The sequence below is a fragment of the Paramormyrops kingsleyae genome, chromosome 7 (genome assembly GCF_048594095.1).
Source record: "Paramormyrops kingsleyae isolate MSU_618 chromosome 7, PKINGS_0.4, whole genome shotgun sequence".
NCBI lineage: Eukaryota > Metazoa > Chordata > Actinopteri > Osteoglossiformes > Mormyridae > Paramormyrops > Paramormyrops kingsleyae.
This window is the reverse complement of record NC_132803.1, coordinates 12,070,306-12,095,804: the sequence shown is the minus strand read 5'-3', so window position 1 is coordinate 12,095,804 and position 25,499 is coordinate 12,070,306. Positions and strand designations below refer to the sequence as shown.

Sequence of the window (25,499 nt, the reverse complement as noted above, 5' to 3'; positions counted from 1 at the left end):
AGAGATCCCAGCACACACAGCCTGGCAGAAAATCCGTTTCGCACCATTGCTGGGTTTTTCTGCAGCTTATAAGCCCGATCAAACACTGCATTAGTGAGCACTTTGTCTAATAATATGTTTGTTGATATACCTGTGATTCATTGTCCTCACTGGGTGACAGGTTAAAGTCGTACAATGATTGTCCAGTTTGCTGAATAAAAATCAATAAATTTTTGTAACCGTGAATGTTATCTTAAGTGAGTGAATTCAACTTTATGGGAAGTAATTTACACAAAACATTGTGTTTGTATGAATTGGCTTCAGTCCTGACCTCTGTGAATACAGTAGGATAAAAGGGTCATTCCCTCCTGTGTATGTATCAGGTCAACCTCCCATGCGTCACACTGGAGTTCATCAAAGCCGATTAATACGCAAATAGCTCGCCCAGGGCAACACGACTCCACGTCAGTACTGGGAGCATAAAGGTCGCAAAGATGCAAGTATGTGGATAAAATTAGAAACGCAGTTATTGGAACAGACCAAAGCAACTTTATCCAGCTATCTAAATGAATTCAACAAAGCACCAGGATAAGGGTTTCGTCCAACATGTGGCTTCCGTACCTGGGTATTTTTCTAGGTGCAGTTTTTCAGGTTTTGGTGCAAATCAGTTATTTATAGAGCAGAATGAGGAAGGTTTCTCATTTCAAGGGAGGCAGGTCGGGGCGGCCTAACTGGTGCACTCCCAGAGAATTTATCTCCATTTCCTATCACAAAGGAGATCTAACCTTGCAAATGAAATATCACGAGACCCAGCATATATACAGCTTTGTGTGGTAGGCAGTTTATTATTAAAATTCAATTCCTGGCTTTTTAAATTAACAAAACTGTTACGTGTTTTTATGTTACACATGGGTTATTTATAAGGGAAAAAAACCTGCTTTGAGGCCAATTCCTCTAGCTGACACAGAACTACTGAGGCTGCTGCTCTAATTTAGTCATTGATCCCAAACATTATTTTAAATTTTTTTAAGGTACTGTCCCCAAGCTTCATAAGGAAAACCACAAAGGCCAATTGTGTTTTCATGGCTGGTGTATTTTAGCACCACTGCTTGAGGGCCTGCTACAGTCCTGTCATGGAAATGTCTGCCCAAGAGGCGACTGGGGTTTGGGCCGCACAGAGGCACCAGTGCAGCACTCATGGTCCATCCGTAAGCAGCGGGACAAAATAACAAAATGTCCATGATGTAGCAGCCTGTGAATCCGACAGGAGGCTTCGGCGAACGAGTGACTGTGCTGGACAGACTCGGGGAAAGGAAAAGCAGGGTCCATTTTACTGGGACATCTTTTCCAGCAGGACTTCCACCCCCTTTGAGGTAGGGTTCATCTTCCGCAGCTCTGGGACCATGGGCTTCAAGGCATCCTTTACTGCCTTTGCCACGCTCTTCTGGGTGCTCTGGAGGAGGCTGGAGAGGAGAGAGGAGCATGAGGTCATACCAGACAAAATGTCGATGAATGGAAAATCTGAGAGATGGCGCTAATCCACAGCTTGCTGCAGATTCAGATGTTCTCACAGCGCCCCTGGGACACCACGAAGGCCCGTGTGGTGGAAACACTGATCCGAACGACCGCAATTCAGTCAGCAACCTTCCTGGCTGTCAGGAATTCATGAGCCCTTGATTAGCTCTGACAGCATGAAGACTGTTATGCAGCACTAACTGACACATAAAAGAGAGCAGGTCGAGGCTTTATCTGCAGGCTGGTTTTATAGACCCTGTGGCAAAGCTGAACTTCAGGGAACATCTGGTCAACAAAGCCGACAGATTTAGATTTGATCTCAAAACGAGTTAAATTGGATTTTGAGCAGTTACGCAGCTTGCAGAGTCACATAGCCTCTGAATGCAGGATTCCTGCCTGCCTGACATGCCACAGTCCACGCGCGTGACTCACCAGCAGAGGACAATGGTGCCTCTATTGACGGAGACCCAGGTTTTCAGCTTGTCCAGGCCCACCTGCTCCAGCAGGACATCGGAGAAGCGCTCTGCAGAGACAGAGAGATGGAGTGAGTCTCTAAGACTGGCAAGGGCAGCCAGAACCATCAATGAAACTGGGGGGGGGGGTTCTGGGCAGCCAAAACCATCAATGAAACTGGGGGGGGGGGGGGGGTTCTACCTTCTCTGCCAGCCTCTTCCAACTTGGCATCCTGCTCAATCAGCCACTTCAGCACAAGGTGGCCTGCAGGATGCTCCACCACATGGAGCTACACAAAGCGGGGAGAAATGTGACAGCAAACAGCCTTAGATCGGGATTGACCGGATTGTAAGAAACAGAATGACCGTCTTACGTTCTCGGTGGTGCCTCGTCCCACAGGCACTCTCAGGATGACTTAGACACTCTCTCCTTACATACCTGTCCCTCCACCCCCCCTGGGACGAGGTCCTCTTCGGCGAGTTCGGCCACAGCCTCCATTGCCGGCCGCAGGTCCCCAACAGCGCCTCCCAGGATGTCGCTCACGGCAACGCAACAGGCCTTATCCATCACCATGGAGCGTGCGTGCTCACACAGGTACTGCAGGAGGGGGGGGGACACCGCCTCCAGGAGCTCCCTACGCCGGACGGCTGTGTCCTTTTTGCTGCGGGGTGGGGTGGGGGGGGGGGAGGCTAGGTGAAGCACAGAGCACACGCGGTGTGACCAGACACGAGGACCCAGGCGATGGTGAAAACTCACCTGTGTACATTCCCGTCTCCTTTCTCCAGCACCTGGATGATCTCTGGGAGTAAGTGTGCGGGGTCCCGAGGGCTCAGCAGGTACAGCAGCACCTTCTTCCCGTACTTGTTGCTTATGATGTCCGAGAGCGAGGCGATGATCTCCTGCAGGGATGGGGGCGGGCGTCAAATCTCAGAATACGAGGTGAAGCCACAAAACCGAAGCCTGGGCCAAGACTTCAGGGTCCAACAGTGACTCACCGCCAAGATGGTCTGCTTCACCAGCTTGGTGTCGTCGATGCAGTCAAAGGCGGCCAGAAGCACTAGATGAGCGTACTCTCCCTGCAGGGGAACAGAGGGGACACTCAAAACCAGCACAGAAACATCGTTGGCGATCTACTGAATGCCATAGACGGGAGATGAGGTGACCTACCATTGCAAACTTGTCAATGTATGTCTTCATAGTCTTCACAATGACTTTTCTATCCTACAAGAAAACACAAAGGTTCATGTTCTGAAGGCAGCCAGTGTTTCACCACATTGCCCGCTGATGCCCCACAGATACAGGTGGCTACAGCACTGTGTTTTTAAACTGCTATGAGTGAGATTGACAGGTTTGAAGGGGAGGGATGAGGAGAGCACCTTCGGGGTCCCGTGCCACAGGCAATGCATGGCCACCCTGGCTCCGTCGTGCGTGTGCGCCAAGTACACCACCGCTTCCCGTATCGACTCGATCATCTCCTGTGGGAAGCCCAGTCACATGACACACGCATCACATGACGGCCCCGACAGCCTGCCCTCTGGCAACCGCAGAACCAGTGCAGAAGCTCAAACTTACAGATCGTAGTTTGGCTGGGGCATGGAGGAAGAAATCCAGGAACACCTTGTGGACCAGTGAATGTTTAATGACAGCTTCTCTGTTAGAATGAGGGCAAAAGAAAATCAAAACGTCAAAACCAAATACTCAACACAACTGGGAGGCTTCACTGTGCCTGAGGCTGGTAAACAGGTAGTGCTGTGCCAAGCTTTGTGCTTAAGTGTTCAAGGGTGTCCCGTTTCACCACCCCGAGCTTATATTTCAAACCAGCCCAGGCGGGATTCACGACACACACAAACAACTTGGTTATAATGCTGCTAGATATGCTGGCCGTAGCTGGATGGGGGAAAGGCGTAGGGTGCTGGAATGCTGGAGATGACAGAATGCAGGTAAGCTAGACCCGTCCGACACTCACTTCTGGGCCATAGGCGTCAAAATCTGCTTCATCTCATCCATGATGCTGCCCAGCTTCTCCGGGCTGGCCTCCAGAACCTTCTCAAGTGTGGGGCACACTGTGGACTGGTGGATCGCACAGAACACAGGGAGACAGTTACTCCAGCACTATGACAAAGTAAGGCACCAGTGAGGAAACCCTTTACAGATTCCTGTATAAAATATTAAATAAACTTTTTTTGTGCACTGTAGACTCAGTCTGGTTTCCCAAACCAGTCCTCGGGGCACACTGGAAAGATCCACATTTTTGTTTTACCCCAGTACCCAGAACACCTAACCCAAGCAATCTGGAGCTCTAAATACCTTACAGATGTGCTGGGAACTGGGTCCAGTGTGCCCCGAGGGCTGGTTTGGGAAACACTGTTATAGATTTTCCAAAAGGCAGAGTACCCAACCAACAGGGTCTGCATTATGGATTGAATGGGAAAATTGAATGGGTGCTACAGAGCCTTGTCCGCTCGCACAGCAGGTTCGAGGGACAGTTTCTCCCACCAAGCAGCACCAGACTGAACGGACCTGTAGCTTATCCACACCCTATGCACCAGGCACTACACACGCAGAAATATGCTCTCAACTGATGCCCTTTTCAAGTGTAATAATTATCTTGTGCAATATCCCTCTTATGTTTTTATACTGTGCATTGTAATTGCTTTATGCAATTGTAGATTACTGTTTTTTTCCTTCGATTTTCTTTAGCTAGTACAGTTTTTATAGAGGCTTCTATAGAAACATCCAAATGTCATCTCACTGTACTCCTACAGCAACAATAAAGATATCTGCCATCATGTATCTTGTAAAAGGCTGCCCCCTAGTGGCGGCCGCTCACCTTGCAGATTTGGAAGGTGTTGCCGTAGAGCTCCTCGCTCAGCATGAGCCTCTGGGACAGGATGGCCTTGTCGTTGTAGGCGAATTCCACCACAGACGACGCCTCCGCGTGCCGCAGCAGCTGCCTCACCTGGCCCTTGAAAGCTCGCATCACTTCTGCAACCTGCTGCTTGCTCCTGCGGCAAACGGCGACACCAGCATGAGGCCACCCAGGGCGCGGAGTGAAAGCCCGCCCCCGCGGCTCCTCTCAGCCAATCGAATTAATGCCCTCACACATCCAAAAGGGAAGGACAGAAAGATGGTCCTGTTCATGGCACCAGACAGATAACCACCTGGAGGGTTAGGGCTGAGTCTGCATTCTCAAACATTCCAATATGTGAGAACATGTATAAAATCCGGGAGAAAAAAAATCTTAAAATCACATAGTAAATAAGCCATGTTAAATATTATTTAGCAACAATATAACTGGCTGTGATTTATCCATCCTCTGATGTTTATAGTTTGCTTGTTTACCACCTCTGTGTTTGCATGAACTCTACATGCGCCAGTCATACTCATTTTGGTCCTTGTTCACTCACAACGAGGTGTGTTTGTGAAAAATATAATAAAAATGAGTGCGGAGAACAAACAAACGAGAACACTTCAGCGGGAGACTTTCGCTGTATGGAAATATTTTGGAGACAATATTGAGAAAAGCTAGTGATTTGTCGGCACTGCTTTGTGTCAGTGGGCTCAAGTCACGGCAACAAGTGTAAGAATCTGATTATGCTGCTGCTGCAAACCTTACATGTACATTTATATTGTTGTGATTGTAATTAAAATGTTCTTGAAACTCATGTTCTGTGAAATTCATTCTCAATGAAATTTTAAATAAAAGTGAGTTTATGAGTGTATCAGTAGACTTTTTTGGTGAACTAACCAGAATGTGAACTACTGACTTGCCTTTCCCAATAAAGACAAACTCTACTGTTAGATGACAAGTTCAATTTGGCTACGCAGTCATGAACCACATGACGACATTTCTGGCGATGACGGACCGCATGTATATACGACGGCGCTCCCATAAGATTATATGAAAAATTCCTACCGCCCAGAGACGCAGGCATGGTAACATTGCAGCACAATGCATTACTCACAATGTACGACAGTGGTTTGTTTTGTGTACATTTTCGGCTCCTTTTTTGTTTTATTGTAAGCCTTACACTTTCAAATGTCAATGTGAATTTTTACAATATCGTTCAGGCCCAGTTTCAAGGCTACTTTTAAGTTACCCTTTAACAAACAATGAGAAATATCTTATTTTGTATGGAAGAAAAAAAATATATATGTATTATTCTTAATTAGTTGCAAAATTCAACGAGTAATTCTGTCTGAAATGCTCAGCCCTACAAGAGGGTAAAGTCCATTAGCCACTCAAATAATCTATATCCAGCTTATCCTAGTTTGAGTAACAGGGGGACCAGGAGCCAAACCCAGGCTGCAGAGGGCACAAGGCTGGGGACGCACTCTGAATGGGTCACCAGGTAACCATTTCATATCCTATGTTAGTAAATGTTTCACTTACCCATACATTAAAAACTTCTTCACAATATTTCTTGCATATTTTGACTTGCTGAGCTCGACCATGTGATCTGTAATTTAAAAATAAGCATCATGAAGGGCCTGGTGATGCAGAACGTCGCGGTCCACATATCTGCTGAGCAGCAGTGTACCTTTCAGCTCCTCAAACACCTCCTGCCTCTGCTGGTCACTTCCGAACTGAATGCAGCACTGCAGGACTCGGGTGGAATCATGCGCGAAGGCGATCTGGGAGGGAGACGCCTTTTAAAACCATGTTCTCATGCTAGTCGAACTTTTTTAACCCAAAGTCTCTCTCCACGTCTGCAATCAGAATTTGAAACAGATGCAAGTTCAAACACTCACAGCTTTAATCTTCCCATGTACGAGCTGCTGCAGTTCACTCATGAGCTTGGACCGCTTCTCCTTATTGCAGTCTTTCCTGTTTTAGGGGAAATGTAGCAAAACATAACACATAAAGCTGGGCTCTTCCATTCTGGAAGATACTTTAATAATTACTGATTCTGATTGGTCAGAGGCTTCACACCTGGCTCAAGAATAAAGGAAAGCTGGAAAATCATCAGTGCTCAGACCTTGAGGACTGTGAATTGAATAGCCCTGATGTAAAGGATGTACCTAACACTCGTACGATGCTAAATTCTTTAGCTGTGCTGAACAGAAATGGCCATGATACTGACTCTCCTGCTTTCCAAACAGCCATGATACAATAAGACAGCAAATGGATACTCTACCTCCGCACCATCTCCCAGATCTGTTTTGCCCGTATTATAACTTGATAGCTGTCCTTTCGTTCATTCTGCTGCCGATTCTGTTTCAGCTCCTTCTTCTTTTGCTTGAACTCATCCCACTTTGGCTTCTTTGCTTCAGATCCTGGTGGAAAAAGTAGTCCTTATATTTAATGGGACACCTGGTTCCGTGTCACTAAAGCAAAATCACTGGGATAGAGCCATGGCAGCCATATCTCAAGTGACACGTGAAACATGTTTCTCACCTTCCTCCTGCTTTCTCTTCCCTGGGGGTAATTTCCTCTTCTGTGGAAGCTTCCCATCAGTTTGCTTTTTCCTCAAGAATTTCTGGGCTCCACCTTTCCCACTAGTTTTCTCAAATTTCTTCCCCTTTTCTTTAGTTTGGGCCTTGAAAGGTCGTTTCCCCCCTGGTTTGGCCTCCTGCTCTCCTACTTCTCTTGTGGAGGCTGAAGCTGCACAGAAACATAAAGGGTTTTGAAGGACACAAAACAGGACTGCATACGTATGCACATGTGCGCACGCACAAACACAAATCCATTACAGTCTCTTAGTACCATTCAAGACCATAAGTTCTCTGGACTTTTAATGCTGAGGAAAAATACCAATTAATATGTTTTTTAATTAAGCCAAATGTTTAATATCAATGTCACGTGACAGCTTTCTGAATATTCCAAAAATAATTTAGCTCTTGTCCATATACTTCATACATGCATACGAATCCACGTGATTACAGTGAACGGTTTTCTATATCTATTTTATTACTAGAACAGACGTTACCTTTCGCTTGTTTGCGTTTCTGTCCTTGTGTCTTCCCAGTTTTCGGAGAAAACGCTTTTTTCTTTTGTCTGGCTTCCATCATAACGAGTGTCCACAAAAACAGACCTTAAATGTTTTTTTAAAACCGTTCGTCAATTACATGGATATAAACATCAAGCGCAAAAGAACTACCATGAGAGGTCTGATTCTGAAGCCAAAGCGGAAAAGACAAATTAAATAAAAATGTAATGAAACGTAAAGATATTTAAACATGCAGTCCAAAAGCATGGACTTCAAAGCAGTCATAGACAGTCTACTAGCGACTACGGGGCATATATTCGAATAATTGTACATTACCTATACCCATAACAAGCCCCAAATAAACAATAATAAAACTCGAATTTTATAACTATACAAGTCTCGAATTTTTAAGATGACAACATACTATGTATTTTGTTACTTCTGAAACAACACTAAACACGTTTACATACCTTCCCATGTGTTTCGACCGTTACACTTTACGGCGTCTCTCAACCGCAAACTGTAACCGACTGTCGTAAAGCCTGAGTTGGTGCAGTTATGTTTTGCCACAGTATGCAGCTTATGATAGACTGGGAAAAGGCTGGTGTATTTCATATGTTAATAATGGAATAAATAGAGCTGCACTTTCAGCACATTTAGTGTAAGAAGAACACATTTTTTTGTCTGCAAGGTTCCTTGCCAGAGGTAAAATTATGGGTGTGTTTTGGCACTAACGTGTAACACATTGAATAAAAGGCATCCCTATCCAAACTCAAACAAACCTGGAATTACGTACTTCAGAACAACATTTCCCAGCCTAATTCAGTGATTGCCCGGTAGGCTTTTGGTTCGTATTTATAACTAAATTATAATTACTATTATATCAGACAAACATAAATACCTTAAGAAGTGTTTCTTCCCGCGGCCCCGTTTGATAGTCGTTTGAAAGTTTGATGGATGGATGAATGGATGGATGGATAACGGTCTTGTATGATTCACACTTTATTTAAAGCCATGGTGCAAATTGAATAAGTTTCTTTTTAGGTTAATACAGCACATGGTCAGAGGGTGGCAATGTGGTTCTTCAGTCTGACTTCGCGGTTACTATAATGCTTCGTTCAAGTAAGATACAGAAGTATATAAATTGGTGAATCCGGTCGGCCGCTTTGAGTAAGGGAGAATACATATACATCGTCTGACAATTTCCTTATATGTTGGTATAAACACGGTATATGTGGAAAATAGTTTACAGATAAATTCATGGCAGACAGAAGCAATGGGAAAGAACATAAAAAATATATTTTAAATGCAAAAAAGTTATGTTTCTATTGTAAATAGGCCTAAATAACATGAATTGCTTCCATAAGTAATAATAAAATATGAAATGTGACAGAATTCTTCCCAAACGATATATTGCACGTTAAGAAAAGTTAATCATCTTTCAACATCTGAGTACTGTACATTTTAGATCTTAATGACAGATTAACAACAGTCTGCATTATAGAGAAGAGCCACGTGGACTGAGACTGAACCGAATGCTTTCAGCTGTCAAGTAGAATCAGCCTGCAGTACCGCAGTCCTCCAGTGGGGCGGCAGTGGCCCCATCCTCTCCATGGATGGGTTCCTCTCCATCTGTACAGGACACTGTAGTGCAGCTGCCCCAGGTTCATTAAAAGCTCAGGGTCAAAACACGAATGCGAGACACATTTCCGTCAATCCTCCTGCTGTTTCTCCATGTTTTTAGCTCTGCTTTGGCGACGGCTGTACATCTAGGCATATCTGGGATGGGGTGGAAGACAGATAGTAATAAGGGTGTTATTATTTCTGTGAGTTGTAGTTAGTTTGCATTACATGTGGCCAGGGTGTCTCTAGTGAGCCATGGAAGTATACAAGATAAACTCCATTATGGGTCGCTGGTTAAACAAACTTACTGAACCCCTTCTCGTCTTTGGTGAAATACCACTGCAGTCTAACTTTGAACCATTATTTTATCCTATGCTGGTTAGCACTAATTGTAACACTAACATTTATAATTAGCTGAAACGGCACATACAGAGCCTACCTGAAGAAAGGGTTTTTAAGGTCCAGTATGTTGCCAGATTTGAAGCCAGATTGGTCGACAACAGCAGACAGATGTATATCATAGCTTTGCCTGGGTGCACAGAGCGTTAACATGTTATTCCGTCTGAAATCATTGTCATCAAATTAGTTGCACAGGAAACCAATAAATCATCAAAGGGGGAGAACCTGCCTTTTGTTGGCTACCAGCAGGACCGTCCCAGAAAGGGTCTGCCCCATTTTGGCAAAGAGCGGGGTCTGAAGAAGGCAGCGGACCTGGTACCAGTGGGTCAGGGGCTCACTCGGCGAGGTGGACAGCCATACTGTGGTCCTACGCAAACAAAACCTCCCAGATGCCTGATTTGTAACACTAAGATGCACAGCAGTCTAACACGGCAGCTATACTTGCCTGTCAAATCCTTGGAATTCTCATTTAGGGATTCAAACCCAGGACCTTCAGGACTACTTCCAGAGGTGTTTGTTTTGGGATCTATTTAGGGGTCATTCGTTCTTACCTGGAGCCCACAAAGGCCACGTCGAACCAGACTGCTAGGCCATGGATAAGACCAGACTGGTGTAACTGGAAGACGAAGGGGATTTCTATCCTGAAATACCAGCAGGGACCTGGATTATATTATCATGGCCAGTTAGCATCTTCAGCAGTGTAACTGTGATAGCCACAAAATGTTACTACTATACTGTTCTTTACAACGTATTATTCTTAAAAACATTGCCTGTAAATTTTTACAGGTCACTAAAATAAGGGCCTTGACTAATCACCTATGCAAGTCCTCTTCTTTGGCATCTAGGAAATTGATGCTGAATTTGACAGATTTTGCCATTAGAATCTGCTTGTCAAATGTGTCCTGAAGGGAAAAAAAAAAACATGAAAACTTAAAATGTGGCTCTTCGGAGTGGCGGAAAAGCCTAACAAGTCGTTTCAGTTGATATTAGGGTTCCAACACAAACACGTCTTATTTGAGACCCGGAACACTGACTCTGTTCCACAACCAAAATAAATTTTAGGGAGCATATCGCAATGGCAGAAGCAGACATAAATAAGCCTTGCTTTGTCTGTCAGGAAATGACTCTGAAGTGTGGGGGAGGGTTCTCACCACGACTGGCTGCTTGAAGAACTCATCCACAGCAGCACTGTGCAGGCCACTCAGGTCAATCCCAAAGAAGGAGGTCTGATGCCTGCTCAGAGAGAAGGATTCACTTCTGTATGGGGGTCCCGGGTGACCCCCAGCCCACCCTCCTCCCCACAAGCTGAAGAACCGCAGGATCTTACTGTTCAGCTGTATTTATGAGCAAGGTATTCCAGGGCTCAGAACCTGAATATATAGGAATGGAAAGAAGGAACGTCTAGGTATCTGAGGACTGAACTAAATTCCACTGGCACCTTGGGTGGGTTGTGCCACATCACCGTACCTGTACAAGTTCAGCAGGTTACGGAAATATGCCCATGTTTGGAAGGTTGTGGGTTTGAATCCCGAGGCTAGCAGAGCAATCATATCACTGTTAGATCTTTGAACAAGGTCCTTAATCCCAACTGCTCCAGAGGTACTAGATGTTGACCCCGTCCTCTGACTCCAGGTTTTGCTCTTGCCTTTATATACATGTGTCTCTCATTGAGAGCAAGAGGGGATATGTGAAAACTATTCAACCTCCCCACGGGAATAAATAAAATAGCACTTTTTCGTTATTCAGAGTGATTCAGACTGATGGCCCTGCTTTGCTCTAAGTAGTAAGACTGACATGTGAACTGCTGTGTGGGCAGAAGAGATGGTGCGGCGTGATAACACACAGCCTGGCCAGGTGTGCCTTCAGGCATCGGCGAGAGGCTGTCAGCACCCGTAGAGAGCAGAGGAATGGAGAGTGAGCGACCCAACACTGTCCTTAAGTAAGAAAAAGAAAAATCTCCTGAAACACGCCACTTATAACAGGAATGCCCATGAAAATCAGCAATCAGTTTGGCCGATCGCCAAGTTTACGATTACTAAGGGCAGGCCAGCAAGAGCCGGCTACAAACTCAGGACAGCTGGATATCAAAACAGAAGCATTCTGCTATTTTGAAATAGATCTGTGGAACATCTCTTTGATACACGGGGCCTCCTAAAACACGTGGGAAAGAATTCGGTTTTCCATGCCGTGCCCTTTTGCTGGATTCCAGCGTACGAGCCAGTTCAAGTCAACTTTGCAGTGTACCATGAGGAGGGCAGCTAAGCTTGATCTCCTCCTCACAAGCACAGACAGGCCTGAGGCACCTATATAAACAGCTCCAAGTCTGCTGTTTTACTCCCGCCCCCTAGTAGCAAACGTCCAATCGGTCATTAAGTAAGAGCTCTGAAACCAAAACTACAGCTAACAGATGCAGGGAGTCACCAAAACCTCACTGCTTGAACTAAGACCCTGCAATCTGATGTTCTTACTCAGCAAAGTTATGCAAATTGTGTATTTTTCATATTTGGGTCTCATATCACTAATTAAATTGGATAACAAAGGTCTAATCTATGTTTTGTTGAGTTGATGAAGTACAGCCGGGTAAACGTATATCAGGGGAGGCAAATCAACGTGCCACAAATAGCAGGCAAATTTCTGACAGCATCAGGTTAATTCTAGCATGCAGATGAGGACAGAAGGGGGGAGCGGTCGCACAGGGGAGCTGTAGGCAAGGCCCTGCGATGTGGCCAGAGGGGGGTAGAGGGTACGCACCAGAAGCTGGATCGGGTGTAGTGTTCTATGTACAGCTGCTCATCAGAGAAGGGGGCCAGGTGGAGGTCACTGAAGGTCGGGAACATCATTCCTGTAGGCCAAGTTATTCCATCAAGCGAAAATGCGGAACACACATTATAAAAGCGACAAGCAGATGTACGAGACATCTCGGAACTGAATTTGTGTAGTTTCTCCACAAATTGCCACTCCCAGAGGAAATCCCATGACGACATGGGGAGAACATGCAAACTCCACACACATAGAGCCATGGCAGAGACTCGAACCCTGGACCCTGACAGTGCTAATGACTGTGCCGTCGTGCCACATGTACACCAGCATTTTGAAATTAAGTTTTAAAAAGGCAGATGTAACCAGCATACTGTTAACTGTCATAGCCCATTACAAGACCATGACAAAAGCAAGTGGAGTTACATCTAAACTAACCTTTGGACTTCAGCCATTTCTTGGAGTAGAGGTAGCTCTCCAGCATTCGCTCATTCAGCAGCATATACCCGATCGGCTCCGACACGATAACATCCACCTGCTCTGGACAGGAGACCTCCTCGATCTTCCCGGCCAAGACCGTGATCCGATCAGACAGATTGTTGCTCTTGACGAGAATCTGGCGGTGAAAATTGATGACAGCTTTCTAGGCAGGGTTAAGAGGAGAATGCCACCGTTTTCTGTGAAGCCGTTTCCCTGCCCAATTTTCCACGGGTACATTACTCTTTCTGTACAGTTTTTTTTTCCCCACCAGAATATGTAATAAGAATATCCTCAATGACCATTCAACCAATTACGCTCAAAATACACCAAACACAAAGTGGCGAACATGTTTATTAAATCGTTGCCAAAACCCAGGGCAGAAAAATCCACTCAGAAGGCGGGAAAACCCATTGAGATCCTGTCCCAGATCCGTGCAGCAATATCCCAACACAACCACGTTGCTAAGTGGGTGCTGAACCCCAGTGTCCAAAGGGCGGGGGGCCTCGGCCCCCTCCCTGTGTGAAGTCTCCCGTTGAGATGACTGATGCATCATCCAGCTTTACAAATATTCAGAGCCTGTCACAGTCGACGAAGCAGGACGCCAGGGGTAGCACATTTTATGCTCCCTCCCTCAGTGAATGCATATATTTCAGCAGTCTCCATGACCCTGGGCATGGTGGTCAATTTCCCAGTCTTTCCAGACTGTTGGGATTCTCCATGTGTGTGGCAGCAAACCCTTTCCTGTTTGTCCAAGTGTTTTCCACACAGCCAGTCCCCTCTGTTCATCTGGCTAGAAGCTGGGCATGGGCGGGGTCAGTGGCGTGGGGGGGTCCCAGACAGGGGTGGCGGCCAGCATGGAACCCATGTGATGGGCAATCACTGTGTCTGGGATATTACACCAGCCAAGGTCCCTTTGTTGCTTGTTTTTGTTGAACCAGCATCAAGTTGGGTGTTGTGTTTGGCTGATAAGAGGCAACGTGGGGGGACGCATCTGGTTGCAATCTCAAAATATAATATGCGTTTACCGAAAACGAGGAAAATTTCCAACAGCGTAAACCAGGCTTGACTGTTGAGCAGGAAACCATCCACCCGTGAAAATATGTTTCCTTTTGCCCCAAACAGTTTTATTGGCCAAAGACATTATCGGGTCATTAAGCCTTTGGAATTTCCAGCGGTAAAGTCAAGCTGGGGGCAGAGTGGACTTTTTCAGAACTTTTTCAGGCCTAATCTTCAGGCTGCACTTACATCAAGACACAGAGCCAGGGGTTGCTGACACAAAAATATGATTTACTGTGACTTAAGTCAAACTAAGTCAAAGACCACAAATTACTGTGCAGCAAATAATTGTTGTGATAATTTCACTAACGTTAAGCTAAACTATAAAGAGTTTTGCTGAAATACAAACCTTTTGTTTAGTTATTATGCTTTAAGGGTTGTGTATGAGGTTTAGCTATTTACCTCAGAAGAAGGGATAACTGAGAAAAATGTGGAATTCAACGGCATCCTGGTTTTTAGTGTGTGATACAGAACAAGAGAGTAAATGAAGTGGCAGGCCAGGGGGGAGGGGGGACCCACCTCTGCATACCTAGCCACAGAGCTGGCTTCCACAGCATACACCTTCTTGGCTCCAGCCTGGATGGCGAAGAAAGAGAGGATGCCGGATCCGCAGCCCACATCTAAAACCACCTGGGGAGGAGAGAACTCATCTCAGCCATTCTCCATCTACAATAAGGTCAAAGATAAATCTTTCAGGTGGACGCTGTTTTGATGCTGAAAGCTGATGGACCGAAACAAGGCCAGCAGGGCGGAAGACGACAGACCTCACCTTATCTTTGAAGTCCACCTCGTTCAGAAGTATGGCCTTCTGGTAGGTGGCTGTCCGCAGGTAGTCCTGGAGCATGTTCTGCTGCTGGGACAGACAGCCATAAAACTGTACACACAAAGACATTTGAAGAGCGTATCACCAGTGCCCCCCAACAGGCTGAACCTCCACCTTAAGCCCCACATTCAACTACCAATTATTTGGTTTGAGGATGTTATATGAAAGGAACACTGGCCACGCAGCTGAGTTCTCTATCCATCCCTCTGTTTTCAAGAACCACTTTTCCCAGGAATGGTTGTGTGGATCCGACACGAACCCCAGAAAGGACAGGACAAGATTATAACACATCCTGATTTAAGGCATAGCTAGTCATTATAAAGAGCTGACCAAAGCCAACCCAAGAGTTACTGCTTAATACTTCCTCCATGCACCGTGGACCACACAGAAATAACCTACCTGGAAGTACTGCCGGGCCGAGGAGTCGTCAGTGCGCTGGTCAAATGCAGACGGCTCCTTCCCCAGTCTGCTGTCCCTCCTCACCATTTTGTGAAAGGTGTGGAACTCTGGGCCGGGGACACAGTCCACTCATGACAAACCAGGGGATGGCCAGCGGCTCCCAGCAAACCGGCCTGCACCCCGCCAGGCTACAGTCACGGCGTCTTGCATGTGCCAGCATGCTAGCAAGAAGCCTGCTTCTCAGCCCGCATTCCAGCGAGGAGATGCAATCCGCAGGACAGCCGTGAAGATGAACAAGACAGTTCATGCAGTTCATAAAAAAACCCTAAAAGATCCTAAAAACTTGCACTGCAGTTGACTTATCCTGATTGTTTTCAGCTTCAATGACCTGAGATACAAAAGCATCTATTTACATTTTAAGCATGTGTTTAAATATTCATATATATGGTTTTCAATTCTCATAATCATGCTGACATAGTCAGCACTATTGCTACACACCTCTGGAACCGTGATCCGAGTCTCCGCCCTGGGTCCATGTTTTCATGTTCCATGTCATGTTCCAAAACATGGTAAGGTGAATTGGACTTTCTAAATTATCCACATGTGTGAATGGTATGTGTGCCATGGGTTGGGTTATTCCCTGCTTTGCGCCTGTATCTTCCAGGATAGTTGCCAGACCCCCACAACCCTGCATAGGACAAGCTGGCAAATGGATGGATGGATCTTATCTGGGGTATCGCCAGCTTTGGCCCTGTGATTTCTGGGCTAGGTCCTAGCATTACTGTGATCCTACATTTAATAAACCATTATGTAAAATAAATGAATGAATGGATAACCCATCTTCAATAAAAGCCATTTATCCAGCATGGATGATAGCAATTTGAAGCTAATATGGAGCTTGTAGGAGTTTTACTTACACAAAAGTGTCCTGAGGGCAGAATGAAATATGATTGGTTTAGAGAGATAACCAATCAGATTGTAGAGAAGATGGGTCCAAGCAACTAGAGGAAGGGGGATCAAGATATCTGATTCGTTGGTCCCGCCTCCTCAAGTTGCTTGGACCTATCTCCTCTATGATCTGATTGGTTCCCTCTAAACCAATCATATTTCATTCTGCCCTCAGGACACTTTTGTGTAAGTCAAATTCCCATGAGCTAATAGCTAGGAATAAACGACATAATGATGTAGGCTCTGGACAAAACATCATGTGGTTTAATGGATATGGATGTCGGTGTGACTTACTCGGAGCCCTCACCTGTCCCAGTCCTGAAATGGAGGAGAACGCTGACACAGCCCAAAGTGACAAGAAAGGACTGGTTGCCTGCCCTGCAGCACTCCGTCTCTCTGCCCATCGAGAACTTGAACACGCACACACCGTCACCTGCAGGGTGAGCAAACCCAAACGATACAATCAGGACTGGTTAAGCTGGGGGCTACACCGTTCTACAGTTCTACTTCAGAAGTGAATTACAGTTCATAGATTTTTTTTTTTTAGTTTATGTAGAAAATGTGATTTTTTAAACATATTCCGTTTTGGTAATTATGGTGAATATCTGTTAATAACATATTAAAACCCAAAGAACTTTGTTTGGTAGGACCGCATAATAATTTTTACAAGAATTTGTTATGACGACCGATTTTCCTCTTGTCTGGCTAGCAGATGTAATAATGGGGTCAAAGCCTGGATCCCAGCCGCACTGGAGCCAGCATAGGGCGGTGAAAACCCGAGTCAATTCTGGCACTTAGCGTGCAGCCCCGTTATGTGATAACGATCGCCAAGATGCATAAAAACCTGGCAGTCAAGCCCAGTGCACCGTTTGAGGGGATAACAAACCCTGGATCAGGCGAATCTGGGCTCAGCACAGCAGAACCCCCGCCCTAGCCTGAGCCCCAGGTCGCGCAACACAAGCATAAATCTGCAAAGCTTGTCCGCGTGCAGCTCACAGGCGCTCAAGCACAGGCGGATAGGCTCCATGCGCGCTACACCTGCATGGAGACGGTACGATAATCCTCTTGACTTCTTCCATTTCATTTTCCTTCTACTAAACGCTTGTCTATATCGATCACGTTTTCACCTTCTCACAGACCAAAACTGTTCACACGCAAAAGAAAACAAAAGAGAATCTTATTATTACCACATCTGGGGAATTTTACAGCCCGTACATATAAAGTTTTAACGTATTTATATACATGGAAGAGTATGAGCTACATATGGAAAGCGCTCCTGAACACCGCAGCCGAAGACAATCCTGGAAAAAAATAAGAAATGGTAATAAGAAGACGTCTAACTTAAAAGTACAAAGCACATGATTCTTAAAACAAAAGCTATTTAAAGTTGTTGTTCCAGTTATCTGAATTTTTTTTTCCTTATTTGATAGGTGTGATTTTAATAGGCCCATGTCTAATGTAAAGAAAGTGATAAGCTACCCTGTAGAATCGGTAGTATTGATAAGGGCACTCACCGTTTTTGAGAGTGAGCTCCTGTTCCCCCTCCACGCCGCCCACTTGTAAAGTGAGGTCCTGATGCTGACTCGACTTACAGAGTTGGATTCCTCCCTTCGCTTGATCCTCGCTGAAAATGTGCAGACTAACAGCGAAGCTGTCTTGCGTGTTGCTCGTATCCATGGCGCCGCTGCCCGTCTCTCCGCCGCGCACGACGGGGTACTCCTGCTAAAATGTGCGACCTGATGCGCATCTGCTTGGCCACAGGAGTGAGAAAAGACGAGATACGGGGAAATACCCAGTCTCAGTTTCACTAATGGGCGGGACAATCCTGACCCTGCCCGAAAATTAGGAGCGACACCTACTGATATATTAAAGTATGGAAATATCCGCGAGGGAATCCTATATGCTCTCTTTAAAAATATTTTCTCTTATGACGACACATCACAACATACCGTGTTTCGGACAAACCTGTTAATACACTCCTCAATATTAATCAATGGTTGCATTCAAAGAAATCATATCTGTTATAAAGATTGTTTGCCCTGCGATAGACTGGCGTCCCTTTAGGATGTAGCCGAACTTTGTGCCCAAATGCTGCCTGGCGTAAGCTTTAGCCTTCCCGCCCCTGACCAAAATGGATGGATAAGCAACGTACAGGGAAACGACAAATTAAACCTTTAAAATAGGTTTAAAATTTAACTTTCGTAGAAGTTCACTTTCTAGAAAAGTGAAAAAAGAATTGCTATGGGCCTACTTCAAATGACAAAGTTGTTATAAATGCCTCATCAAAACATAAAGCCGAATATGAATAGCAAGATCAAGAAAAGCGGGGAGGGTCGATTCCGACTTTTTATACTATTCCCAATGAGTAGCGGAGTGTGTGGGTTTTTATATAGTCCTACTCTCGCCCCCTACCTCGGAGGTCGGAAGCCGGAGCAATTTAGCAAAACTGGGGACCTCAGGTCCTACTCAGGTCTGAACCACGTACGGCGTATAATATTTCGCGAATACATAAATAAGAAAATCAGAAATTATTACCGAGAAAGAAATTGCATACGTGTGGATGATGACATCACTGCCGCCTATAGGGTGACACATAGTGGAGAAACCAGGCAATTACAAGAAAGTTCAGGAACGTGCTGGAGTTCGCGGAGTCACAATATAAAGCGTGAGCCCTGAGAGCCGAGGCAGAAGCAACGCAGAGCTGACGCTGAGCGAACTCCCAGAGCTAAGTAGAGACGACACTGAAGGACCACTGACCATGCTGTGCTCCCACGTGTTCCAGCCTTCCTTCGGACCACTGATGGAGTTCCACTGGCCGGTACGCAGCATCTGGCCACACATGCGACCTCTGGCACTTCAGCATGAGATGCTGCTGAGGAGCATGCAGGATATGAGCACCAGCATGGGTCTCCTAGAGAAGGTTCATGAGCAGATCCTGCAGGAGATGGATAAAGTTCCGTGCTCTTTGTCCACCAAACCGCTCTCCTGCCAGATGGAGAAAGATGGAGACGACTTTGCCCTAACCCTGGACACTAAGGACTTCTCCCCAGAGGAGCTGTCCATCAAGCAGGTGGACAGGAAGCTGATGGTGAGCGGGAAGACAGAGAAGAAACAGGACGACGGAAAGGGCTCGTACTCTTACCAATGCCAGGAGTTCAGACAGGAGCTTGACCTACCAGAAGGTGTGAACCCAGAAGATGTGACTTGTTCCCTCTCTGATGGGCAGCTTCAGATTAAAGGGCTGAGAGCAGTCAGGCCTGCGATAACTGAGAGAGTGGTGCCCATTGATTGTGCGCCAGCCTTGAAGAGTCCAGAAGTGCAGAGCGGAAACGTGGACGGCTGCGTCACTGACTCAAGCTCCTCCAAGGACTGATGACATTACAGCAGGCAAACTGGATTCACATCACATCTTGGTCCATAATTGAACTCTTTTCAGCACTCTTTTCACCCCCCTCCCCCCCCCCCCCCGGCTGTGATGACCTCGGCGTCTCAGAGTGAAGCAGCAGGGGACACCATGACCAACCCCCCCGTCGAGGCCCGAGTGGACTAAACACTGGACTGATATTGACCTCTGTGCATTAATTTTTATTGTTAAATTGTTCAAGCGAAATAATTTTGGCTTGTATCTTTCTGAAGCAAGTTTTATATGCTGTAAATAAATTTTGGACTTTTGTCATGAAAAATTTTGCTAACATAAATGTAAAAAAATAAAAAGTGAATGACTGGTTTTCAGTTCCCATTGAGTGTTTCTTTGTCATCTATAACTGCAAAGGGTTTGACACATCTTAGTCATCTAAAAAAATACAATGTTTTGGAGCTGAGTAATAAATGTTTTGTATTGAAAATACTGTGAATATGCTTGTACCCCCCCCCCCCACCCACCCACCCACTATAACCAAGTAATAAAGATTTTGTAAAGAAGTTGGAAAGTGGGCAGCTAAATGCTATTGTAGATATAATTCCCAAATAAAAAATGACTGTGAAAATTGATTTCACATCCTTCCCAGCATCATTATTACCAATTAAGTACCGCACAGGGTTTTACATTTTCTCAACATCTAAAATACTCTTTTCGATTTCATTATATTCAAGTCACAAAAAAAAATCCTGTTCAGCTGTTCAACTTTTTAAAATACACTTCTCCATTTGGCCGAGTTCAGAATCACAATCAGCTTTCTTCACCTAGTGTACTGGGGCACACAAGGAATTTGCTTCCGGCTGCTTGAAACTCCCTAGTACACAAATAATAAATGACACTATACAGCAGTAAATTACACTATACAAGAAATAAAATTTTAAATATACACACATGGGTAACACTGTACAAGTATAAGGTGTGAGGTTGAGTGCAAACAGAGTTTTTAGGGGGGGAAATTGAGAGAAGGCAGGTGACACAGCTTAGCTGTTTATGAGGGTGATGGCCTGAGGGAAGAACTTGCTCCTATGTCTGGTGGTTTTTGTGTACAGAGTTCTGAAGCGCCTATTGGCTAAAGATACACATTTCAGGTAAATAAACAAAGAGTTGCAGCTTTGATAATACTTTTTCTCATGCAAATTTAGCCTGTTCATTTATTCATTCCTTCATCAATCCATCTATCCATTCATTCGTTGTGATCCCGAAATAGGCCGACCAATGTTCCAAAATATTGGCACAGACAAAGGAAAATCGTTTCTGGAGGACAGTGCAGTAGTAATGTATGAACAATTTATATTATACTTCTCGGACAATGAAAAATATGTCGCGATAAATGATGCCCGACTTGCAGGTTTGATTGAAGTGGATTGTAGGATATGGGGAGAAGGGTGACAGCTGTCTGGAAAACAATTCAGAGCCATGGCTTGGCCTTACCATAATTCGGCTGGAGTAAAATCACGATGCAGCGTAAACGTCTTTAGGACATGGATTTTAATTATTCAGAAGCATCACTTCTGCTATTTGTAACCACAAATAAATGCCATGTAGTTCATCGTACTATCAATATAAAACATAAACATATTGACCTTGGCAAACGTGACCGGACTACCCTAAAAATGCCATTTAATGTTTAAAATCGTTCATGTGGTATTTGTGTTGCAACAAGAAATTCAGTCAAACAAGTAGCTGATCCGAAAGACCCATAATGGAGGATTATTTCAGCAGCTTTCAAGTTTCCACCGATTTCGTCAATTCTATAGGAGAAAAATAAGTTCAATGTATTAAGTTATGCAGACTTCGTAAGTCACTCAAGTGGGATATATCGAGTCTTTTATTAAAAATAGATACATGAGAGAAACGACATGAGTAAATATTTAAAAATATTTTCCACCTACAAAACGCAACGGACGTTTCTCTGAAGCGCTCGACACGCCTCCAACAGCTGCCCGCTTACGGAAAGACGATGACATCACTGCCGCCTATAGGGTGACACATAGTGGAGAAACCGGGCAATTACAAGAAAGTTCAGGAATGTGCTGGAGTTCGCGGAGTCACAATATAAAGCGTGAGCCCTGAGAGCCGAGGCAGAAGCAACGCAGAGCTGACGCTGAGCGAACTCCCAGAGCTAAGTAGAGACGACACTGAAGGACCACTGACCATGCTGTGCTCCCACGTGTTCCAGCCTTCCTTCGGACCACTGATGGAGTTCCACTGGCCGGTACGCAGCATCTGGCCACACATGCGACCTCTGGCACTTCAGCATGAGATGCTGCTGAGGAGCATGCAGGATATGAGCACCAGCATGGGTCTCCTAGAGAAGGTTCATGAGCAGATCCTGCAGGAGATGGATAAAGTGCCGTGCTCTTTGTCCACCAAACCGCTCTCCTGCCAGATGGAGAAAGATGGAGACGACTTTGCCCTAACCCTGGACACTAAGGACTTCTCCCCAGAGGAGCTGTCCATCAAGCAGGTGGACAGGAAGCTGATGGTGAGCGGGAAGACAGAGAAGAAACAGGACGACGGAAAGGGCTCGTACTCTTACCGATGCCAGGAGTTCAGACAAGTCGTCCAGCTGCCGGAAGATGTGAACCCCAATGCCGTCACCTGTTCGCTTTCCGATGGACAGCTTCAGATCCGAGTACCGGGACAGGAGCTGCCTGAGGTGAACGAAAGAACGCTGCCAATCAACACCCCCCCGGCTGTGATGACCTCGGCGTCTCAGAGTGAAGCAGCAGGGGACACCATGACCAACCCCCCCGACGAGGCCCGAGTGGACTAATCACTGGACTGATATTGACCTCTGTGCATTAATTTTTATTGTTAAATTGTTCAAAACAATTTCTTTTTCTTTTTTTATCTTTGTGCACTTTTGTAATCAAGTTGTTTGTTATTATTAATACATTTAAATAACTGAATCACTGAAATACTGTGTGATTATTGTCAATGACTGCAAAGGGTTTGACAAATCTTTGTCACCTAAAACTACATTTTGGAGTTTCCTAATTGTTTTCTTGTATTATAAATAGTATTAGTCAGAGTGTCTGTCCTATTAGAAGTGGTGTTGTTGTTGTCAAACTAATTATTGTAATATTTGATCCAGGTTGAATTAAAGTAACCATGATTTAATGGTGGGGTTTTCTGTGACTGGATCCACTCATTGATTTTCCACCCCACTTTTTCCACATATGGTCATGGGAGACAACATGCTACCCTAGAAGCCATGGGTACAAGACAGGAAATAATCCAGGATTGGGGCCAGGCCATTTCAGGAGGCACACACACACACACACACACCATTCAACTGTACTGCGTTCTTGTGAAACCAATGCACTCAGAAAACAGACATCCACACTAACCACTGTGCCCCTCTGACACCCTGAATCATATAAGCAAAATATATAAACAATCTGCTTGTGTTTTCCCTTAGAAGTCCCCACACACACATATAAAATGCATTTTTAATGATTCAAACACTCACAATTTATTGGAAGTAGCAAGCATACAAAATGTATTTACTCTCATTTATCTAGTAAGTAACATGAATTACAGTAATACCACATCCAATTCATTATAATATCATCATGAAAGTGCTGAAAAGAGTTCAATTATGGACCAAGATGTGATGTGAATCCAGTTTGCCTGCTGTAATGTCATCAGTCCTTGGAGGAGCTTGAGTCAGTGACGCAGCCGTCCACGTTTCCGCTCTGCACTTCTGGACTCTTCAAGGCGGGCACACAATCAATGGGCACCACTCTCTCAGTTATCGCAGGCCTGACTGCTCTCAGCCCTTTAATCTGAAGCTGCCCATCAGAGAGGGAACAAGTCACATCTTCTGGGTTCACACCTTCTGGTAGGTCAAGCTCCTGCCTGAACTCCTGTCGTTTGTAGGAGTACGAGCCCTTTCCATCGTCCTGTTTCTTCTCTGTCTTCCCGGTCACCCTCAGCTTCCTGCCCACCTGCTTGACGGACAGCTCCTCTGGGGTGAAGTCCTGAGTGTCCAGGGTTAGGGCAAAATTTTCACCCTGATTATCCATCTTGAACGATATGGGCTTGAACGTTAATGATGCTGGGATGTGGTCAATCTCCTCGAAGATTTTCTGATGAAGCCTCTCCATGAACTCCATGCTCTGCCTCATCTCCTGCATGTGCCTCATCATTTCTTGCTCAATCTTAAAGAAGAGTGGCCGGGTATCAGGCCAGAGGCTGCGCACAGGCCAGTTGAAATCCATCAATGGGCTGAATGAAGACGGCAGCAATCCTGGGTACATCATTTTCGGCGATAGTTCAGAGTGGTCTGGGTATCTGCTGAGATTGGAGCCCTCACTGCATCTGCCCCAGCTTCCTCTGGTCTGGCTTTTATACTCCACATGGAAACTTCCAGATAAATTCCAAGCCCACCCACCAGAGTTGGTCAGAGTGTGCTGCTGCTGATCAGGCTCGGTCATACTCTAAAAACAAACCGCTCACGCTCCTGCAAAGTAACTGTTAAATGCCTCCCCTGCATTACATTGTTCTATTTCCAGTGGCGACTTCCATATCCGCATGTTTCTGCTAACTGCTTGTTGTGAAGACTCATTGCAAATCGCCCGTATCCCCCATTAACTTGTCCATTGTCTTTCCATCAACGCCGATTTTTCATAACCCGAAGTCATATTCCCAAGTATTTCTATGAAAGAGCTAAGTGCTTCGTATTATATATATTTATTTTCAGCAACGGCATTCACTGCCAAATCCCTGTCTACATTCCTATACTGACGCAATAACCCGCAAAGAAGAAGTGACTCATTGCTCTATTCGCGGACACCTGTCTCCATTTCTGCGGCTAATGGATCATATTGAATAGTGTCATGCACCCATCAATATGTATATTATAGGTTCTGATATAGTCGCGCCACTCTTTAAATTTATAGTCATAACTTATAGCTTAACGTTCAATCAAAAATGAATTGCGAAAACTATATTATATACTGTTAAAAGTAATTAAGCAAGATTTTAGTCTAAACGCTTAACATTATTATTGACCAGGTTCCATTACGATTTCATAAAACTCGATATAACAACAAAAACAACGATAAAAAATGGATATTGGACTACACATATCAACAAGTAAACACATTTAAAGACATTCAGAAATATGCGCCAAACAATTAGTCCATAAACTGTGTGGTTATGCTCTGTATCAAAGTGATCTGGAATATGACAAACAGTAATACTGGACACCATGGGAAAATTACAAATAAGCAAGCAATGTAATGTTAGTATGCGAATCTATTACCCACGGTTCAGATATGTCGGCCTTTTAGTTTGTACAGGCACCACCTCTGACTGTACACACATATATTTCTGCATTGACAAATAACGCCATAGTTATTGAGTGAGTGCTGCTCCTCTAAAACGTTAGAATAACCTATTATTACGGTCATGGTATCCGCGCTTAAAATGTGTGGTGCACGCACAGGAAAAAAAAACATTACGGTATCAGATTTATTGTCATATGTATGAAGTACAGGATTCACTAAAATACGGTGAAATTTGTACTTTTCCATAATGCAGAAAACAAGTCTTATATCATCTGAAAGGCAAGGTCACAATTAAGTTATTTCCAGACAAAATTTGGTCAACATTTATTGTTTGACGGGCCATTTCTCAGATTTTTCCTATAATGTATAAAACATCTAATACCTTCTGAAAGGCAAGTTGAAGTTTCCGACCTGGAACTTGG

At 44.9% G+C, this 25,499-nt stretch overlaps 5 protein-coding genes across 10 annotated transcripts; 2 read left to right on the top strand and 3 right to left on the bottom strand.

The window, feature by feature from the left end:
* Positions 1-793: 793 nt before the first annotated feature.
* pum3 (pumilio RNA-binding family member 3) lies at positions 794-8,440 on the bottom strand. Its single transcript, XM_023808241.2, has 18 exons — positions 8,348-8,440; positions 7,878-7,982; positions 7,346-7,552; positions 7,086-7,224; positions 6,700-6,775; positions 6,489-6,582; positions 6,341-6,407; positions 4,778-4,952; positions 3,914-4,017; positions 3,520-3,598; positions 3,324-3,422; positions 3,115-3,168; positions 2,943-3,023; positions 2,704-2,846; positions 2,386-2,608; positions 2,149-2,236; positions 1,927-2,017; positions 794-1,442 (listed from the first exon to the last, which is right to left on the bottom strand). Exons 2-18 carry the CDS (start codon positions 7,957-7,959, stop codon positions 1,310-1,312), a joined length of 1,935 nt encoding a protein of 644 aa, XP_023664009.1. The 5' UTR covers positions 7,960-7,982; positions 8,348-8,440; the 3' UTR covers positions 794-1,309.
* Positions 8,441-8,863: 423 nt separating this feature from the next.
* carm1l (coactivator-associated arginine methyltransferase 1, like) lies at positions 8,864-19,257 on the bottom strand. Of its 6 annotated transcripts, XM_023808651.2 has the most exons (15): positions 19,120-19,231; positions 18,898-18,941; positions 17,877-18,109; positions 16,670-16,795; positions 15,415-15,521; positions 14,962-15,066; positions 14,712-14,822; positions 13,095-13,272; positions 12,651-12,741; positions 11,051-11,132; positions 10,716-10,801; positions 10,451-10,540; positions 10,129-10,266; positions 9,940-10,029; positions 8,864-9,656 (listed from the first exon to the last, which is right to left on the bottom strand). In XM_023808651.2, exons 3-15 carry the CDS (start codon positions 18,037-18,039, stop codon positions 9,647-9,649), a joined length of 1,377 nt encoding a protein of 458 aa, XP_023664419.1. In that variant the 5' UTR covers positions 18,040-18,109; positions 18,898-18,941; positions 19,120-19,231; the 3' UTR covers positions 8,864-9,646. The 6 variants fall into 6 exon arrangements, with proteins under 6 accessions (XP_023664419.1, XP_023664420.1, XP_023664421.1 ...); XM_023808652.2 differs by lacking the exon at positions 18,898-18,941 and having other exon boundaries at positions 19,120-19,257; XM_023808653.2 differs by lacking the exons at positions 18,898-18,941; positions 19,120-19,231 and adding an exon at positions 18,328-18,458.
* On the top strand, positions 18,621-20,136 carry LOC111842107 (heat shock protein 30-like). Its single transcript, XM_023808404.2, has one exon. The coding sequence runs from the start codon at positions 19,121-19,123 to the stop codon at positions 19,733-19,735; it is 615 nt and encodes a 204-aa protein (XP_023664172.2). The 5' UTR covers positions 18,621-19,120; the 3' UTR covers positions 19,736-20,136.
* Positions 20,137-21,771: 1,635 nt separating this feature from the next.
* On the top strand, positions 21,772-22,892 carry LOC140592089 (heat shock protein beta-11-like). The gene has a single exon (XM_072714286.1). It carries the CDS (start codon positions 21,936-21,938, stop codon positions 22,554-22,556), a length of 621 nt encoding a protein of 206 aa, XP_072570387.1. The 5' UTR covers positions 21,772-21,935; the 3' UTR covers positions 22,557-22,892.
* A 340-nt stretch (positions 22,893-23,232) lies between these two features.
* hspb9l (heat shock protein, alpha-crystallin-related, b9-like) lies at positions 23,233-24,128 on the bottom strand. Its single transcript, XM_023808533.2, has one exon. It carries the CDS (start codon positions 24,046-24,048, stop codon positions 23,431-23,433), a length of 618 nt encoding a protein of 205 aa, XP_023664301.2. The 5' UTR covers positions 24,049-24,128; the 3' UTR covers positions 23,233-23,430.
* Positions 24,129-25,499: the final 1,371 nt, after the last annotated feature.